Source organism: Crinia signifera, chromosome 6, assembly GCF_055691185.1.
Source record: "Crinia signifera chromosome 6, ASM5569118v1, whole genome shotgun sequence".
Classification (NCBI taxonomy): Eukaryota; Metazoa; Chordata; class Amphibia; order Anura; family Myobatrachidae; genus Crinia; species Crinia signifera.
Genome location: NC_139222.1, coordinates 37,097,468 through 37,118,929, shown reverse-complemented (window position 1 = coordinate 37,118,929; position 21,462 = coordinate 37,097,468). Strand labels below are relative to the sequence as shown.

General features: G+C 45.6%; 1 protein-coding gene across 2 annotated transcripts; it reads left to right on the top strand.

Annotated features, from left to right (window-relative positions):
• The first annotated feature begins 829 nt into the window (after nt 1-829).
• LOC146007556 (matrix metalloproteinase-9-like) lies at nt 830-21,250 on the top strand. 2 transcript variants are annotated; one of them, XM_083146008.1, is made up of 9 exons: nt 830-898; nt 5,223-5,252; nt 6,483-6,647; nt 7,784-7,948; nt 9,638-9,721; nt 15,049-15,159; nt 15,628-15,678; nt 16,411-16,492; nt 19,684-21,250. In XM_083146008.1, exons 1-8 carry the CDS (start codon nt 853-855, stop codon nt 16,485-16,487), a joined length of 729 nt encoding a protein of 242 aa, XP_083002134.1. In that variant the 5' UTR covers nt 830-852; the 3' UTR covers nt 16,488-16,492; nt 19,684-21,250. The 2 variants fall into 2 exon arrangements, with proteins under 2 accessions (XP_083002134.1, XP_083002133.1); XM_083146007.1 differs by having other exon boundaries at nt 9,557-9,721.
• Nucleotides 21,251-21,462: the final 212 nt, after the last annotated feature.

Below are 21,462 nucleotides of genomic sequence, written 5' to 3'. Positions count from 1 at the left end.
TTGATCGTGGGGTGGCGTTAACTATTTTTGGGTGGCCATTTCACTGGTCAGGGTTTTTTTTGGGGTCTCTGGCCCATTTAACATTGTTCTCTATGTTGATTTGGTTAAATTGAGGCATTTTACATTGTTCCCTATGGGAAATCGCGGGCATCGCGTCGGTCGCATCGCATGCGATTTTTTAGCCCGCATGCGATGCGACCGACGCGATTTTTTTACCTGCGATGCCCCAGATCAAGATCGTTGTGGCCGTGCTAGGAAACAAGTACCAACACATATTAGATTGATGTGTATTGCGCCGACCACAGAAGGTCAACATGGCTCAGGTCGACATGAGAAATAGGTCAACAGGTTTGGAAGGTGGACACAAGCCGTATGTCGACGATGGCTAGGTCAACAGTCAAATGGTTGACATGAGTTTTCACGTTTTGAGTTTTTGTCTCGACTGTCGACACGGACACACGTCAAAGTCTGCCATGCTTGAGGCACACTATTCTTTTCTCCCTCCACACCGTAGTGGATGGTAGGGCATGAAATACCACCTGTCACCTGTTTTTTGAGACGGCACATGTCGTCTCAAAAAAAAAAACAGTGAAAAACTCATGTCGACCTTTTGACATGTCTCCGCTTGCTTACATCATTTACTGGGGAAGGGAATAAAGGTTGCGAATATAGAGAATATATAAATACACACGCACACAAACCACCCTATCCTTCTGCTTCCCTGTGATAAGGGCCTAGAACAAAACTGGGGTCGGAATTGGTGGCACAGTGATAACTGTATGTAAAGACCGGTTTCCGACCTCGTATGGTTAGTAAACAGTTCGTCTTCTCTTGGAAAGATCTACAGTACCTATGGATAAGATGCTGTCTCCAAGGGGTTCCTTCCTTGCTCTGATCCGTGAGTCCTGCCGCCTGTGTGTTCTACCTGTCTGCCTCACTGCATGGACTAACACTGGGTTACACATGGGTCATTTGGTGGAGGGGTGGGCAGGACAGGGACGCAGCAACCTCACCCTCCACAAATAGCTGCTACCATGATCACAATCAGCATATAACGTTAGTTGGTACTGAAGTTGGCGTGGCATCTCCTGTCTGCCCATGTCCTCCCACCAGCAGTAAGGGTACATGTAGTGTTGCCATAACAACATCTTTCCACATAACTATTTCCAAGAGTGCGCGATTAATAAAAATGGAAAGTGATCTGGTAACTTTTATACTAGGAATAGAGGCCCTTATTCTGGTTCACTTGCAAAGGCAAATTCCTTCCCAAATGGATAAAACCATGCTGCACTGCAGGTGGGGCAGATGTAACATGTGCAGAGAGAATTAGATTTGGGTGAGTTATTTTGTTTCTGTGCAGGGTAAATACTGGCTGCTTTATTCTTACACTGCAGTATAGATCTCACTTTGAAGTAAAACCCCGTCCAAATCTAATTCTCTCTGCACATGTTACATCTACCCCAATCCCCCCCCCCCCCCCCCCCTGGAGTGGACATGGTTTTGTCCATTTGAGAAGGAATTTGCCTTTGCGAGTGAACCAGAATAAGGGCCAGGGTATGTAGTGAGTACCATTGCTATGGAGCCATAAGGTTTAGTGCGTTTGCTCCACCTGTGTAAGCAGATAATATCTTATCAATACAAATCAGGGCACTACAGTGTTGCGCAGTGCTGGGCAACACCGGCCCTCCACATGTTAGTGAACTACACATCCCAGGATGCTTTGCATTAGTTTTGCTATGTGGCTATGCTGAAACTGATGCAAGGCATGCTGGGATGTGTAGTTTTATCAACATCTGGAGGGCCGGTGTTGCCCAGCCCTGGTGTTGCGTCTTTTGAACGGTGGCAATGTGAACGGTATCCAGTCCCTGGGTCGACAATTTCTACGGCCAACAGTCACTACGTCATCCACTAATGGTCGACAATAACTAGGAAACTTTCAAAACTTGAAAATGGTCGACATTGACAGAAGGTCGACACAAGCTTAAGGTGGACATGGTCGATACTCAAAAAGGTACACACATGTTTTTCACTTTTTTTTAAGGTTTAGACCAATTTGGTTCATACTTTACAATCCAAGTGTGCACAGAGTGAGAATATGATAGTGTGCCGAGCACAGTGAGGCCCCGTGCCCAAAGCATGGCAAGTGCAGCAAGCCATGAGAAGGAAGGCGGCACACTTACATGGTGTACATGTTGACATATGTTGATATAAACATAAAATTTTTGAAAAACGTGCCAAACTTTTGAGTGTCGTCCATGTCGACTTTCAGATTGTGTGTCGACCTTCTGTTAATGTTGACCTATGGTATGTCGACATAATTACTGTCGATCATTAGTGGTCGTCCCCCTATACCATAACCAATGTGAACTAAGGCACTACTGCGAGTATAATGTGAATTAAAGCACTACTGTGAGGCATTAAATGTACTAGGGCACTACTGTGGGGCATAAAATGTACTAGGGCACTACTATGGGGCATAAAATGTACTAGGGCACTACTGTGGGGCATAAAATGTACTAGGGCACTACTATGGGGCATACGATGAACTAAGGCACTACTATGGGGCATAAGATGAATTAGGGTACTACTGTGGGACACAATGTGAAATAAAGCACTACAGTGGGGCATAAATTGAACTAGGGTACTACTATGGGGCATAACATGAACTAGGGTACTACTGTGGGACAGAAAATGAACTATAGCACTACTATGAGGCATAAAATGTACTAGCACACTACTGTGAGGCATAAATTGAACCAGGACTCTACAGTGGGGCATAAAATGAACTGGGGCTCTACTGTGGGGCATAAAATGTACTGAGGCACAACTATGGGGCATTACATGGACTAAGGCACTACAATGGGGCATAAGAGGAACTACGGCACTACTATGGGACATAACATGAACTAAGGCACTACTATAGGGCATAACATGAAATAAGGCACTACAATGGGGCATACGATGAACTAAGGCACAACTATGGGACATAAGATAAACTAAGGCACTGCCGTGGGGCATAAGATGAACTAGAGCACTACCATGGGGCACAAGATGAACTAAAGTACTACTATGGGGCATCATTTGCCACGTTACATACTTTTCTTTGAGTGTGGATTATTAAGTCGACCACTATTGGTCGACAGTGAATAGGTCGACACATGAAAAGGGGTGAGTGAATAAGTTCGACAGTGAAAAGGTCGACCTATTTACTGTCCACCTAATTACTGTCGCCAAATCAACAGAATCCCCTTTTGTTCATAGTGCACAATGCTATGGAGATCTGTAAATCTCCAGCAGTACACGGGACTTCTTCTTATGATCCCAAAAGGAAATGTTCAGGGTACCAGGAATAGAGCACTATCAAACAAGATAAGCAAGTCTTAATTGTTAGCTGTCAGACACTCTTGGAAATGTTTTACACATGTGGACTTTATGGGGATATATTTACTGCCATCCGGACAATGGGTCTACAGCATAAAGGTAGGCAACGATTAGGTCGACAAACAAGAAGGTCGAAAAGCAAAAAGGTCGACAAGCAAAAAGGTCGACACAAGCATTAGGTCCACCGTGTCTAGGTCGACATGGGGTTTTTCACTGTTTTTTGAGCCGACCTGTGCGGACATGTGGTATTTCATGTCCTACCATCCACTAGGGTGTGGTGGGAGAATAAAATAGATGTGGTGATGTTGTCCTTAGCAACCATAGGATACATACAAAGATTTTATGTAAATCCACTGGCGAGTTTTACACACATAAAAAGATATATCACTTACACAATGTATTAAGATATATTCCTTTTTGGAGTCTCTAAGATCTAAAAGAAACTCAAAAACAGGGAGACCATAGTGCAACAATGTCTGAGCAAGAAGCCGGTCTCAGAAACCGGAAGTGACGTTACAAGCGCCCCGATCATGTCCCTCCGTCAGTTTCCTGGCTGTGGAACGCATACTTCGCTCCTTCCAGAACGCATCTCCATTTGTATGGATGTCCATATTCGCTTTCAATCAATCCTGTTCTTTACAGTGTCCAAATTTGATGGAACATATTGGTATAAGCGACGGAGCATAAATCCATTCCAGGTTGCTCCAAATGTGAAGTCCATATTTTGGAGATATACATATAATAAAGAATAAAGTCAAATAAACATAATATCAATAACAAAATATAAAATACATTCATAATTTACATAACAGGAACCCAAATATAAAAATAGGAATTAAAGCAGAAATAAGGACAAAAAGGGGAAGCAGAAAAAGGTACATGGTTACGAAAACCACTTGAGTTTGAATTCACTATTCAAACCCAGTGGCACTAAAGTACTTAATTTATATATCCACTCCGTCTCTGTCCTAGCTAGTCTGGAACCCAAATTATTGTGACGCCAGCTAGGACTAATGGACTAGATGCCCCAAAAAGTTTTTATACAACCGGGATTTCTACCGCTTGCCGGAGGTTTTGGAGGGTCTGCATGTTCCTGGGCACAGTTTGTGGATCCTATTACCCTGGGGGGGGGGGGTTATCTGCTTGTTTTTATCAACCACATGTGAGTGTATTTAATAAATGTCATTTTTTACTTTTGAAAATGTCTTCGCACTATATATTTCTCATTGAGTCCATAGGGACAATTCATGTGGAAGATCTGATTGGATTGGACAGAAAAGACCAATTGATATGTGCATTAAATCAATCTGAATGTGAGTGAACTGAATAATATTAAATCAGCCTCTTGCTCAGACATTGCTGCACTATGGTCTCCCTGTTTTTGAGTTTCTTTTAGATCTTAGAGACTCCAATAAAGAATATATCTTAATACACTGTGTAAGTGATATATCTTTTTTTGTGTGTAAAACTCGCCAGTGGATTTACATAAAATCTTTGTATGTATCCTATGTCCTAAAGCTGCGGTGAAGGCTTTTTTCTTGTATTTCTTGGGCTGAGTTTGACTAATTGCGCTGTGGGTTATTTAGTACCTTTTTTTTTTTGTTGTCCTTAGCAACCAAACAGATTGTATTTATCCTTTCCTTTATCTAGCACCTTCTAAAAATAATAACTAGAATCTGGTTGGTTGCTATGGGAAACATCTCCACTTGTAACTTCAGTAATCTTTCACTTCAGTAAATATACCCCCTAATGTTTGTCTGTAGCATTTACATAGTTAATAATCAACAAAAAGAAGCTGCGCTAAGAAAATAAGTTGAAATTGTTTTATTTTCTAATTCCAGTGGAACTGGTAATTGTGAGACCGTCAGAAGGTAAGCACTTGTCTACGCATCTTCATATGGTATGCAGTTAAGTTGCCGACGGACAAAATTCTGACAGGTACAGAACACGACAATCAAAATGCCGACATCAAAATAAGCTTGGAGATAAAGTACCAACCAGTCATCTCCTAACTGCATGGGCTCCCCCAACTTTATCTGGACAGTCCCACTTTTTTGGGACTGTCCCACGAACCACCTGTGAGTGGCAGTGACTCAGAGGGACAGGGTGCATGGCCAGCAGATCACAGAGCACTGCCCCCAAAAGTCCACGCCCCCTTTCCAGGAGTGTTCGGGAGAGCTGTGCATGGGCATAGTTGCCTACCCTCCTGCATTCTGCAGGAGACTCCCTGAAATAGCAGCAATCTCCCTCTCTCCCTCATTAGTCTAGCAATCTCCCTCATGTCACCTAGCCCACATTACGCTGTTACAGCATAGTTGCCTCCCCTCCTGCATTCTGCAGGAGACTCCCTGACATAGCAGCAATCTCCCTCTCTCCCTCATTAGTCTAGCAATCTCCCTCATGTCACCGAGACCACATTGCACTGTTACATCATGTTTGCCTACCCTCCTGCATTCTGTAGGAGACTCCCTGACATAGCAGCAATCTCCCTCATTAGTCTAGCAATCTCCCTCATGTCACCTAGCCCACATTACACTGTTACATCATAGTTACCTCTCCCCCTGCATTCAGCAGGAGACTGTCTGAAATAACAGCAATCTCCCTCTCTCCCTCATTAGCCTAGCAATCTCCCTCATTCCACCTAGCCCACATTACACTGTTATATTTTGGGGGAAAAATGGAATGAGAGATAAATAAGTCATTTTAAAAGATTCCTCTCAGATGTAGCAGTACACACCCACGCTTCTAGGTGCCACGTTGAGCATCTCTTTTTGTAATCTCTCCATATATGGAGCTAGACACGCCCTTTGGGTGGAGCATGACATGCCCCACAATGGGGCGCTGTAAAAAATTCTATTACCAACTATAATCTCCCTGAATCTAGTTTTCAAATGTAGGCAAGTATGCGCATGGGGGTCCCGCCAAGAGAACCTGTAATGTTGGAAGGAATGTAACTGCCATTTTTCAAACACAGCCTGTAACATGCAAGAAGCTTACTGGTTTATTGTTTCCGTCCAAGGTTTATAAAACAGACCCCTTCATATCATTTCACTTTATCTCTCTCCAAGCTTTGATCACTCTTCCCCTTTGTTTATTTCCAGCGCTGAGCCTGAATGTTACTTCTCCACGTTGCGTCTTTCCTTTCTCCTACGGAAGTCGCTCTTTTGACTCTTGTATTCCCAACTCTCGGATGGATCGCGCATATTGGTGTTCTAAGACGGCGGATTATGATCGGGATTTACAGTGGGAGTTTTGCACCATAATGGGTATAAATTAGCTATTTTTATTTATCTTGCTGGTCTACTGAGCACTGCCCAGGATGTCCACGTGGCAGTGGCGTAACTATAAATTTAGCTCCCCCCTGCCAAAAAGTGTGTGGCAATCAGATAATTGTCTTTGATCAGTTACTTTGTTTATGCAAACAACAATAGTTTATTGTCTCTTTGATAGGCCGGCGACTAAGCCTCCAAATCCCGGCCTGTTGGAAACTATGGGGTATATTTTAGGGATGGCAATCGTTGCCATTGCCATCGATGGTTGCCATCGATGGCAATTCGGCAACTGGCCATTGATAGTGCTTAACTATGCAATGGATGACCATCGATAGTTTTACATATCGATGGTCATCCATTGCGTTTGATTGATTGGCCTGTGGGCCAATAGAAACATGGGGGCGACATGAAGGGCAACATCACCTCTTTTGCATTTTTAGAAGCTTTAGTAGATTTTTCCATTATGTCGACATCGTGCATGTCAACAGTACATTTTAAGGATTTGAGTCAAAGGGTCGACAGTATGAAGGTCCACTAAAGGTCTACCGGGCTTAGGTCAACTCATGAAATGTGTCAACAGGCCTAAGGTCGACAGGGTTGGACAGTCAAAATGTCGACATGAGTTTTTCACATTTTTTTGTGCTGAATGTCGACATGGACACATGACCTTTTGCTTGTGTCGACCTTCCGACCCTGTCGACTAATTTTATGTATCAACCTAAGCCATATCGAACTTTAATGGTTGACCTTGGTCAAGGTTGGTTTGAAGGTATGTCCACCATCAGTGTTGCCCTAGCGACAGTATACCCAGTTTAATGCTAGTTGTAAGTTTAGGGTTGGGCTTTAGGCTTAAATAGTGGGGGGGGGGGGACAGAGAAGGCCATTGGTGCAGACGCCATCGATGGCGATACTGCAACCTACCATCAATAGCAACAAACTATGTGATGGGTGACTATCTATGATCATCAGTTTTCTTTGAATGACCAATCAGAATATGGGGGAGGGGCTTCATGTTTGTTGGGGATGGGGCTTCAGGTTTGTTGGGGGCGGAGCATGGGTGTTACTTTTGTGGTGTGTTGTGTGCAGCATGGATTTTCCTGAGCCCCCACATAACGGTTCTGTGTCTATAGGTGCTGAGGGGAGTCCAGTCATTGCACAGTGCAACTTCCCCTTTATCTTTGAGGCCACATTGTACAACTCGTGCACTACAGATGGGAGATCGGACGGGCAGCTGTGGTGCTCCACCACCCCAAACTATGATCAAGATGGACACTGGATTACCTGTCCTGCTCCAAGTAAGACACGCACTGCACTCTCCATTGGCTGACACACAATTACACAACTATTACAAGTTAATACATTGATTTGGGATACAGGGGCAGACTAGCCAACCGGAGTACAGGGGAAACTCCCTGTCAGCCCATATTGCCTGAGGCTCCACCCCCTCCTCTAGGGATCGGATTCCAGACATTGGGATGGCCATCGATGTTGAATCTGCAACCAGCCTTCGATAGTTACAAACTATGAGATGGACACCCATTAATAGTTTTAGCTTTCGATGACCATCCATTCTCTTTAACTGAATGGCCCATAGGCCAATCAGAATTGGGGGGTGCTTCCCAGTGGTAGGAGGCGGAGCTATGCTACTGCTCCCCACATCTTGAAAAAAAAGCAACCATCTGGTTCTCCAACATCGATGGCATAAGTATTCAACGTCAGCCATAAACCATCAATGATTTTGAATCATCGATGGTCGATGGCCATCCCTAACTTGTATTAGACACTGTACATATTATACTTCACAGGACTATGGTGTCTTTTCTACAGTGCATTGCTGCTAATTTTCAGGTACATAGAAACATAGAATTTGAGGGCAGATAAGAACCACTTGGCCCATCTAGTCTGCCCCTTTTTTAAACATGTTACCTCAAACCATATTTGATCCTTATTTTTTTGTAAGGATATCAATATGCCTATCCCAAGCATGTTTAAATTGTACTACTGTATTTGCCTCTACCACCTCTGATGGGAGGCTATTCCACTTATCTACTACTCTTTCTGTGAAGTAATTCTACCTCGCATTTCCCCTGAATCTTCCTCCCACTAGTGTCAGTGCATGTCCTCGTGTTCTGCTGCTCCTCTTCCTGTGAAGAATGTCTCCCACCTGTACCTTCCTCCCTCTAGTGTCAGTGCATGTCCTCGTGTTCTGCTGCTCCTCTTCCTGTGAAGAATGTCTCCCACCTGTACCTTCCCCCCTCTAGTGTCAGTGCATGTCCTCGTGTCCTGCTGCTCCTCTTCCTGTGAAGAATGTCTCCCACCTGTACCTTCCCCCCTCTAGTGTCAGTGCATGTCCTCGTGTTCTGCTGCTCCTCTTCCTGTGAAGAATGTCTCCCACCTGTACCTTCCTCCCTCTAGTGTCAGTGCATGTCCTCGTGTTCTGCTGCTCCTCTTCCTGTGAAGAATGTCTCCCACCTGTACCTTCCTCCCCCTAGTGTCAGTGCATGTCCTCGTGTTCTGCTGCTCCTCTTCCTGTGAAGAATGTCTCCCACCTGGACCTTGTTAAAACCCTTGATATATTTGAAAGTTTCTATCATGTCCCCCCTTTCCCGAAGAAGGGCGAGCCACATGAGGTACACACTACACATGTTGACAAATATTTTTTACCAAATCTCATGTTTCATGTCGACCTCTTGACTTGTGTCAACATTTTCTATGTCAACATTTTGGTGTCAAACTATTGATTGCCTACCTAGACACTGTAGACCTTTCCATTCACACCCACATTTTATACCTGTGCTGTCCCTTTGGTGTAACCATAAGCGACATTGGTGTTATATCTGTGTTGTATGCACGGTTATTGTTTACTGAGCCCCCACATGGCAGTCATGGATCTTTGCCTTTAGATGCTGAGGGAAATCCTGTGGTGACAGAGTGCACGTTCCCCTTCACGTTTAAGGGCAAATCGTATAACGCATGTATTACAGAAGGGAGAGCGGACCGGCAGCTGTGGTGCTCCACCACCCCAGACTACGATCAGGATGGACACTGGATTACCTGTCCTATACCCGGTACGGAATACATTACTTCTTCTTATATATCCCAACAGTGCTTTCTAGACACCTAAAACACTACAAAATGCAACAGGGATGCTATGTTGTACCCCCCAAATGTAAAGGAATTCAGCGTCAGGCAGGAGCATGAATGGCCCACCCGTGGAATGCACGGTACTTGTGTATTATCACGGCGCCCACGGTTTCCATCGCAGGGCATTGTATAATAAAAAATCAATCGCATCGCATGCGATGCGAAGCGATTGGACCCGATTTTAAATTGTACAGGCACCCTGATGCCAGATTCCTATGTTAAATGCACCCCCAGACCTGATTTTTAATTGTACAGCCACCCTGATGGGTGATTACTATGTAAAATGCCCCCCCATTGTTAACGCCACCCCAATATCAACGCCAACCCGAAGTGTGGCGAGCCCGCAAGGGGTGGCGGTACGCGTCCTCCGACCTTTTCATACCCCCACTATCCACGTCAGCATGGAGTTGATATTATATAGTGTGGCGAGCGCAGTGATCCCCATGAGGGGACGTGGATTACTTCATATATATTCCGCGTCCCCTCGCTGCGCTCGCCACACTATATAAAATCTACTCCACACCGATGTGGATAGTGGGGGTATGAAAAGGTCGGAGGACGCGTACCGCTGCCCCTCGGGTTGGCGTTGATACTGAGGTGGCGTTAACAATGGGGGGGGGGGGCATTTCACATAGTAATCACCCATCAGGGTGGGTGTACAATTAAAAATCGGGTATGGGGGTGCATTTAACATTGTAATCAGGAATCAGGGTGCCTGTACAATGTAATATCGGGTGTTATCGCGTTGCATCGCATCGCATGCCATTATAATGGCATGCGATGCAACGCGATATTAAAATTGTGCCCGGGAAAGCCTCAAAATCAGGTCCCATCGCATACCTTAATTAGTGGTATGCGCTGCGATGGGCGCCGTGATAATACACAAGTACCGAATACAGTGGTAGGGGTGTGGCCAGTCTCCAGAAGGGGTGTGGCCAGCTGTCACAGAGGCTTCCCTAATTTGTGAGTGTATATACTATTTGTGAGTGTATGGTCTGGGCCTCTCGTTTTACAAATAATTTAAATGCAGTTAATAAATTTTTTAATTTTTAGCAGCCATTCTCTGAATTAACCTAACTCTGATAGAGGGTCATGGGAGGGCCATGGGTCACTCTGGAGGACAAAGCGGGGTACTTGTGTAGTTTGGCGGCGCCCATCACATCGCATACCATAAGGCATACGATGGTATGCGATGCGACGCGATATCGCGCTATATTGTACAATGCCATACAATTTTAAAATTGTATGACATTGTATATGGCATACGATGCGATGCGATTAAACATTGTATAAGCTACTCTAATGGGTGCTTACAATGTTAAATGCACCCCCCCACTATAAACGTGAACCCGAAGCGTGGCGAGCGCAGCGAGCCTGCGACGGGCGGCGGTACGCGTCCTCCGACCTTTTCATACCCCCACTATCCACGTCGGCGTGGAGTTGAGAATAGAAAGCGTGGCGAGCGCACGTGGATACCTGTGAAGGCCGCGAGGGGACACTTTCTGTTCTCAACTCCACGCCGACGTGGATAGTGGGGGTATGAAAAGGTCGGAGGACGCGTACTGCCGCCGCTCGCCACACTTCGGGTTCACGTTTATAGTGGGGGGGTGGCGTGGGGGTGCATTTAACATTGTAAGCACCCATTATGGTGCTTAAAAGCACCCTTTAGGGTGCTTATACAATCTTTCATCGTATAGGGGGCAAAAATCGCGCCGCATCGCATCCGGTGCATGGCATGCGATGCGATTAAAACATTGCGCAATGGAAATCGGGGGCGCAGCCAAAATACACAAGTACTCAAAGCGGACTGGGGAGGCATAACCATGCCCCCCACAGCTCATACAGCTTCTCATGAGGTTTCCGGATAGGCAGTAGTATCAGGGTGGCAGAGGCCGACTGTTAAAAGGAGAAAGGAGTAAAGGTGCCCACACACTAGAACGATTTTTTGGCTGATTGGCCGATATCGGGCCGATGCGCGCTCCCATGGATCTTTAGCTGAATCTTCTGATCTTACGTGCTGCATGAAAGATCAGAAGATTTAACAAAAGATCCATAGGAACGCACACGGGAGCTTAAGAAAAATCGGTACTAGGGCACGGCGCCCATCGCATACCTTAATTAGTGGTATGCGATGGGACCCGATTTTCGGGTCCTAAGAGCCGCACTGCACAATTTTAATATCACATCGCATCACATGCCATTACAATGGCATGCGATGCGGAATACATGTGAAGTTATCCGCGTGTGCTCGCCACACTTTGGGCTCGGTGGCTCGCTGCGCTCACCACGCTATATAAAATCAACTCCACGCCGACGTGGATAGTGGGGTATGAAAAGGTCGGAGGACACATAACGCTGTGCTCGCCACGCTTCGGGTTGACGTTCATAGTGGCGGTGCCGTTAACAATGGGGGTGCATATAACATAGTAATCACCCATCAGGGTGCCTGTACAATTAAATCCTCGTTTTGATCGCATCGATTTCGTCGCATGCGATGCGATCAAAACAATGGCATAAGATTAAAATAGTGGGCGCCGTGCTAGGAAACAAGTACCGAAAAATCTTTGGTGAAGATGTGCGCTTGCCTGAAATCTTTTGTCCAGGACAGGCAAAAGATTTGAAGGCTAATTTATGCGCACATCTTACGATCGCAGATCTTTCTAGTGTGTGGGCACCTTAACAATATATATATAATTTCCTTTGAGCAGCCAGCGGTGGATTTCCCGCTATGCTCGTGCCTAGGGGTGACACTTGCTGGGGGGGCGGTACCAGAGTTGTAGCTAGGGGACATGTTTCGGCACTCCACCCCCCTAGTCATTTTTCCTTCTTATAGTAATGCCCTTTACACCTTATGCCACACAAACCGTAATGCCCATTACACATTGTGCCACACATCGTTATGCCCATTAAACATCATACAACCCACTGTAACTCTTATTACCACACACCGTAATACCCACTTTCACACATAATGCCCCCTTGAAGCGCTGTCTACACATATAATCAGGGCCATTTTAATGTATGGGCTTAGGGGGTTATTCTGGTTCACTCGCAAAGGCACAATCCCTCTCTAATGGACAAAACAATGTGCACTGCAGGTGGGGCAGATGTAACATATGCAGAGAGTTAGATTTGGGTGGGGTTTGTACTTCAAACTGATATCTATATTGCAGTGTAAAAATAAAGCAGCCAGTATTTACCCTGCAACACCCAAATCTAGCTCTCTCTGCACATGTTACATCTGCCCCACCTGCAGTGCACATGGTTTTGTCCATTAAAGAGTGATTGTGCCTTTGCGAGTGAACCAGAATAACCCCTTAATGTGCAGCTGCCCAAGGGCTTCCCAATTCTAGGGGCCTTCAAGCAGGGGCAGATAGGTCTCCAAGCCTGCAGCCAGACAGTGAATGGCTCTGTCAGCATGCTGATTGGTGGATGGCTGGATCTATCTACTAATCAGATTGCGGACAGCCATTCATTGTATGAAAGCAAGTGGAGAGATGGCGCAGGACTGTTATGATTTTTTAATGGGTGGGTAAGGGCACCCGATGCATTGCTTTGACCAGGGCATACAATACTGTTAAGATGGCCCTGCATATAACTCCCCCTGAAGTGCCCTTACCTACATGCTCATTGCCAGGGGTTACATGCTCATTGCCAGGGGTTACATGCTCATTGACAGGGGGTTACATGCTCATTGTCAGAGAGAGGTTGGTGCTAGTTTAGCAGTTGGGATGACCCAACATTAAGACGGAAGTGACGTGATGGGTATGACCAACAATGTTGTGCCTAGGAGTGTCCTGACCCCTATATTTACCCCTGCCTATCACCTTGAACTACACTAGCCATTAGCAATTGATTAAAATGGTGGTAAAGAAGTTTAACACGTTTAATAGAGAAAAAAAGAGAAACTGCTCTACTGGAGGGCAGTATAGGGCGCCTGTTATATGAGGTGTTCCTCCTAGCGGCTGCTGGGGTACAGGGGTAGTCACTCCCTGTGGTTTTTACAAAAGATTTGCTGAATGGAAATTCAAAGAAGCAGCGCTGGTGTTACAATGAACAGATTGACCAATTCAAAAATGGAAAAATTATTTTATATTAGCAGATTAAAATTAACAATTACATACATTTACACATAATAACATTAGACAATAAAAAATATATAATATATAATATATATATAAAAGAAAGGTCTCACTCTTTGATTGGATGTATTTCTGTGTGGGCCATGGTGGTGGAAGTCCAATCTGGCACAAGTGAGAGGCTGCACCTGACGTGTTTCGCCACTAACTTGTGGCTTTTTTTTTTAAAAAGCCACAAGTTAGTGGCGAAACGCGTCACCTGCAGCCTCTCACTCGTGCCAGATTGGACTTCCACTACCATCCAGCCCATCCTCTGCCTATTATTGGGAACCTCCACTCTGATTCTCCCTCCAGAACCCTCTACAGGACACTGAACTCCAGGTGAGCAACGCCAGTTTTAGCCACCTGTTGAGACAGTGTTCCCCCACAAAATACCTCAAGTGGGCAACCGGTAATCTCCACCATAATAGTGACCGGGGTAATCTGCAGCTTCTACCTCCAGGCGAGCAAATACCATCATAGCTAGCTGTTCGAGGTCCCTGCCCCCCAAACAAAAGGAGTCCAGGTCAGAGAAACCTTGCCTACCCTCCTCCAGTGTTAATAACATCCACTGTGACTTTTTCCTATGCACAGGAGGTGCCCAAATTGGGTATTGAACCTTAAAACTCCCCCCAAAACCAACAGAGGTTGAGGGATACAAAAACGGACACTTCTCCATTGATTCCTCCAGTGGCAATAACAGCTACCCGTGAATATAGAGAGGACTGGTGAATTGTTCCCTACAATATTCCCCAATTTTGTTTTCCCAATAAGCAGAGGACACTTTTGGTTAAGTGCACTTTCCAACTGGACTGGTATCGAATTGGGCAGTGGCCCACACAGAAATACATCCAATCAAAGAGTGAGACCTAACACGTTTAATAGCCTTGATCCCAGGGAATCTGGCATTGCCCCAATATGTGTATGGGCACAACTTTCCTAGGCTTAGTACATCTGCCCAATATGTCCCTCAGCCTAGTTGTGTGTATTTTATCTATATGGAAATTAACCCATTGTACTTCATGTGTGCTAATGAAATAGCTACAGTACTATGCAATGAATACATTACTAATATCCTAGTGCTGACCTTATGCAGTGACCCACCAGAGTTACATATCGGCTCTCTTTGCCAGCTTCTACCCCCTCAAGCAATTCCAACTTCCAGCTGGTCTTGATCCTGTGCCTGGGACTCGGACTCCTCTGTGTGTGTGTCACTGGATGCTGCATGTGGGGCCAGTGGAGAGGTGAGTCTTCCGCCAACCCCTCAGGAATGCAAATGAGTTACTTTAGCAGCAGTATCTTGTCCAAGATGAAAGACAAGTGGGTCGCTGAGCGTCATGGGGGCAGTGTAGTTCTGGAATTGGGTCACAGTGTAAGGGAGACACAAAATGGCGGCTTCTGCTATTTATTTTCACTTTAAGCTGTGAGAGTTTTTACTTTCACTTTGAGCTGTGACAGTTTCTCTGTCTTCATAGCTCCATCTCTCCATATCCAGCGAGTTTTAAACAACGTGCCTGCCACAATTGCTTACATTTTCTTTTAGCACACAAAGGAGTAATTTGGTCTGTTGAGCAGCCTCTAGTGGTCAGTAGCAGTACCTAGTACCTCACCTCATAGAGGTGAGGGGTAGTCATATCTATATATATATCTATATAGATATATTGTTTTGCCGGTTTAGCTAACTTTTAACTATAGCTTTTATTTCTTTACAGGTGTTAAGAGCCATCTTTGGTGGTATTCACGAAGAGGTGTATTTAGCCAAGGTAACAAAGCCTTATTTAAACCTGAGTAAGGGTACTTCTGGTCCCAAATTCAATTATCCCTGTTTACCGGTTTATACAGGTTAATGCAGCCGGGCAGGTGTTGTCTTCATGTATTTAATAAGATGCACACATGAAGAAAAAGTACACTATCCATTGGAATATATGTGGATTTTTGTTTGCAGTCCCCGAGCGGGTGCAATGTTGGGACAAGTCCCAATTTTAAGGTAAATGACCCCGTTCAGACAGGTGACTAGACCCGGCTTATTCCTGGGTCAGTGATGTCACTACACATAGAATCCGCACAGCCAGTACCATGGGACTGAATTATAGCCAGTGTTTAGAACAGGCATGTCCAAACTGTGGCCCTCCAGCTGTTAGGAAACTAAACATCCCAGCATGCTTTGCAATAGTTTTAGCATTCCATAATAGCAAAACTGTGGAATGGCATGATGGGACTTGTAGTTTCACAACAGCTGGAGGGCCATAGTTTGGACATGCCTGGGTTAGAAGCAATGCTAACCACTGGTCAACACAACTTATTGTTTTTGTTCAACTGTAAAGGACAGATTGGTATAAAGTCAGTCTAGAAAGGTCCTACCCATGTTGGACAGTCTATGCTATATACTATAACTCTACACTAAGGTCTTCTGCCTCGGTAATAAGGTTGTACGCGCCGCACTACCGCTGCATAGCTATATACAGCTGGGCTATAACACTACTGTGTGCTTCCAGGGAAAGACGCAGAGGACAAGGATGGACCCGAGTCTATTTATGAAAACATAGAGACTAAAGAGTCTACACCTATCTAAAGGAGGTAAGAGACTGTCCTATCACTTGTAGATATAACAAACTAGTAAGCCCGCTCAAAGCCAATGCTTCGAAAGCTAGTCTGCTTCCTTGTGATTGCCTCTGTGATTGTGCATGTGTGTGAGAGAGATGTAGATTCACTTACTCCCAACAGTTTCGGAGAATATATATATATATATATATATAGAAAAGAAAGGGGGGGTTCCCAGAATGCGCCCTTCCTAAAATGCGGGATAATAATTGTTTATCCAACACCAAACAGATTAACAATGCCAGTACAAAAAAGTAATTCTTAAACAATAAAAAGATTGAATGATAAAACGTTTTTTTATTAAAAGATTGTCTTCTCAGTGAGGATGTTAGTAGGGCTAACATCCTTACTGAGAAGACAATCTTTTAATAAAAAAACGTTTTATCATTCAATCTTTTTATTGTTTAAGAATTACTTTTTTGTACTGGCATTGTTAATCTGTTTGGTGTTGGATAAACAATTATTATCCCGCATTTTAGGAAGGGTGCATTCTGGGAACCCCCCCTTTCTTTTCTATCTCTATCCTGGGTCCTGCCTAACAGAGGGGCCCCCAGAATTGCTGCCATACATATATAGAAGCGCGGTTGGGGTAACCAATTCTTATATATATATATATATATATATATATATATATATATATATATATATATATATATATATATATATATATATATATATATATATATATATATATATATATATATATATATATTACTACTGCATAAGTAAGTTCTTCAGATTAGGCCAGCCACCGCTCCTCACAGTGACTAGCCCCTCCCACTCTGTGATGTCATCATGCAGGAGGAGCATTGTGCTCTATGGTTCTGCTTGCTGCCCATGAGCAGCAGCGGTCTCTGCTCCCCACCTGCTGCTGCACTGCTATATATGGGCATAGTGCTATAGTGTAGGATGGGGGGGTAATCCCACCCCACCAAAGCCATAGGGAACTCCTTTTTTGATTGTCAAAAGTGTCTCCTACTTCAAAGACAGGGTAGGTGAGAGGTGGAAATGGTGGCTGGATAGGGGAGAGGAGGATTGGTGGTAATGGCAGCAAGGTAGGTGAGAGGTGGATAGGTGGTAATGGTGGCAGGGTAGGGGAGAGGTGGATCGGTGGTAATGGTGGCAGGGTAGGGGAGAGGTGGATCGGTGGTAATGGTGGCAGGTTAGGAGAGCAGTGGATCTGTGGCAGGAGAGGTGGATTGGTGGCAAAGTGGGTAGAAGACGGTTCAATGCCAATGGTGGCAGGGTAGGTGAGAGGTGGATTAGTGGCAGTGGCGGGATATCAGGTGAAAGTCTTGTTAATTATTTTGTATGTGGATCCTAGTGGTGCTAAATGTGAGCGGTAAGGTAGTCTTTTCCTGCACACACTCTGTATTTCACTTTTAGAATATCCAAGGGGGAAGCGGGGGTCTGGCTGTGTCATTAAGCTCTGCCCATCAAGTGAAAATTGCCAAGATTGGCGCTTACTTTGCATAGGAACTGTCCAATATTACACAGTTTTATAGAAATGTGTCACTAGGTGCTACCCCTACTTGGGTGCCGGACGGGTTCCCGACAGTCGGGATCCCGACATTCATTTACCCGACGTCGGGATCCTGACTGTCAAAACACCGACAGCCGGGTGCTCGACGGCCACCCACTATTTTCCCTCGTGGGGGTCCACGACCCCCATAGAGGGAGAATAGAATAGGTGGCGAGCGTAGTAATGACCGTCGGGATCCCGACTGTTGGAGTCCCATACCACACACACCCCTACTCATACCCTTAAACACCCCATTCTTACCACTTCACTTGTAAGTGAGCGGGTTTGCAGGGGTGCCGGACGGGGTCCCGACAGGCATTCACCCGATGTCGGGATCCCGACCGCCAAAACACCGACGGCCGGGTTCCCGATGGCCGTGTCCACAGCGTGGCGAGCCCGCAAGGGGCTTTGTTGCGCTCACCATGCTGTCTGGGTTCGGCCAGTCAGGATCCCGATGTCGGGATCCCGACTGTTGGACCCCTATACCACACCCGTTTGCAGGAGGGGTACCCAGCCTTCTGGAGCTGCGTGGGACTATGTAAATAATTGAGTGTCACTCACAGGATCCAGGATAGTAGGTGTGTTTCACGCACCTCAGTACACTGCTGTTCTGTTGTGTAGGCTACTGTTTCAGGCTGTGCTGTTGTTCCCATGTCGCAGCACCAGCAATTATGGCTAACCAGTGCACACATGGGACAGACTTGCAGGATATTAGATCTATGCACCATTAAAGTCACCAGGCTTTTCAGTACAATGCCTTCTACTCCACAGGTCTGACGGGGTGACGGGACGGGGGTGGGTGGGGGGAGATTGCATGGCTGTATGCAAGCGTCAACAATGGGTGTGGCCGAAATAGCCAAACACCACACTAATTACAAGGCTAATCATGTATGCATGTAATGATATTGATTACAGACAGGTGTGCTCACTCGCTGGTCACATGATCCCCTGAAATCATTATTATTTTACAGGTAACATTTTCTTTGTATGTTAACAAGAACCCAAGAACCCCCACCCCTAGAAAGAAACACAATTCCATGTGACAAGAATGGTTACACCAGGCATAACCAAACAATGGCCCTCTAGCTGCTGTGAAACTACAAGTCCCATCATGCCTTGCCAGAGTTTTGCTATTAGGGAATGCTCACTCTGGCAAGGCATGCTGGGATGTGTGGTTTCACAACAGATGGAGGGTCACAGTTTGGACACCCCTGCGTTACACACTTTAGTATTAACCCCTTCATGGAATATTACAACTGCTGCAGGTGGAGGCATTACTTACGTGCATTAATACAGTGGGTTCAAAAAGTCCCCCTGCAGTAAGTGCCGTCTCTGGCTGCAGATCTCCGTACGTCGTATGTGTGAGGTGAAATACCTCATGGGATACCGGACGAGTGTTATAAATCACTGCTGGGGCTGCAGAAGCATAAGGCCTGTACAATATTTTGTCTCTGTGTGAGAAGCGATGGATGCAAAATTGGGACTCACTATATAGAGAACGAGTATACTGGCAATGGAGGAAGAGGAGCTTCCTAATCCCAGACATTAAGCACAGCGTAATGTCTGAGGGCAAGAGTCTGGGATGTACGCTACTGCAGCAACTGTGCTAAAATATGCATTCTGACATTGCTCTTTTATCTTGCAGCTGTACCTCCCAGGCAGACTAGAACACACCTGTAAACGATTTCTTTGCTGTGTTCATCCTCCCACTCAGACACCAGCAAGACAGAAGCTTACTGCAAGACAGAAGCTTACTGCAATATCCCAACCATAGTTATTCTGTACAGCCGGAAACAGACCTGCCACTGTTTTTTTTCCCCCAATTACTATTTCCAAAGTGCTCTACATTTCTGTTCACCTGCGAGCAAATTATTCGTTAACTGGTCACTAAGGCCGGATGCAGAATTAGGAGCAATCAGTTGTAAATCTGCTGTCTGTAATAACAGCCCATGCAGCAATGCTAGGGGTACAAATGCATTTATATTTTTGCAAGCAGGGGAAATATGGTCTGCTTCTGCATACACCATAGAAATACTTGGCTACTTTATTTTTACTCTGAAATTTAGTATTAAGCTAGAACGCATTGTCTCACAAGTATATCCCCTCAGCACATTTTAAATCTGCCCCACCTGCAGCGCAGCATGATTTTGCCATGGAGAAAATGGTTTCTTTTAATGGCATCAGTCCTTGAATATGCCCTAAATCAGTGGTTCCCAAACTTTTTCATATCACTTCACGCCCTGAGTATCCCGATTTGTTTCACAGCACCCCTAGGGCAAAATTTGAGGGACAGATGTATCAAGCTTCAAAAAGTGATAAAATGGAGAATGAAAAAACAACCAATCAGCGCCTACCTGTCATTTTTCAAATCCAGCCTGTAACAGGACATGGGGGGCGTGGCCTCGCAGGAGAGCCACGATTATAGGCCACGCCCCCATTTTGCCGCTATGGGGGCATGACCCAGAGGCTCTATGAGCCTCTAGCCATGCTCCCAGCCCCCTGGCTGCGGGAATAGACGCTGTGCGCATGCGCACAGCGTTTATTCCCCGCTGCTAAGCAGCCGACAGGGGGGACTCCCAACAGCCACCCCCTCAACGCGGCACACTGCCGGCCGCGGGAGGGACAGCGGGACAGGCCCTGATAATCGGGACTGTCCCGCTGTAATCGGGACTGTTGTGAGGTATGGAATTGGCCATGGATTATCATCCAGATCAGCCCTGCCAGTCCCCCAGGGTGCCACAGTGTATAGTTTGGGAATACCTGCTAACATTATTTAGGTCCCTAGTCGGGACTCCTGTGTGCCTCGGGGGCCAAGAAGGGTGTGTGGCTTTGGAAAGGGGCGTGGTTTAACAGAATGTCTACGGTCATTAAGCCACGCCCTATTCCTGCCGCTGTGGGGGCACTGTGTGCGCTGCTGGCCAAGCCCCCATCCCCTCTGCCTGCTGTGAGTACATGCTGTATGCACAGTGTATATTCACCCCTGCTCTGCAAGGCAGAACAGCGTGTGGCAGGGGAGACCGCCAACTGCCCCCTCCCCACCGCGGGACAGGACTGCCCCGCACAAATCGAGGTAGTTGGGAGGTATGGTCTGGGAACCACTGCCCTAAATCGGTGACCTAAGCTGCCTGTTGTACCCAGTAGGTTATAGCAGACCCTGCATTTAACTATGTCTCCTACTGTTTATGAATAATAAAAGTTGAAAATGTCTTTAATCCCAGAACTTTGTTTATAAGTCTGTACGTTTCATTCGCTTTATAGATGGCAATTTCCTGGGCAACGTGCCCTACAAAAGTAGAAGCTATCCATATGCTTAAAAACAATACAGAGATACTGTACATTAATACAATAGGGATGAGGCGTTGTGGTCCCTCCTGTAGCTGGAAATATATATGGAGTGTGCCAGGAAACCAGAGTACCCAGAGGA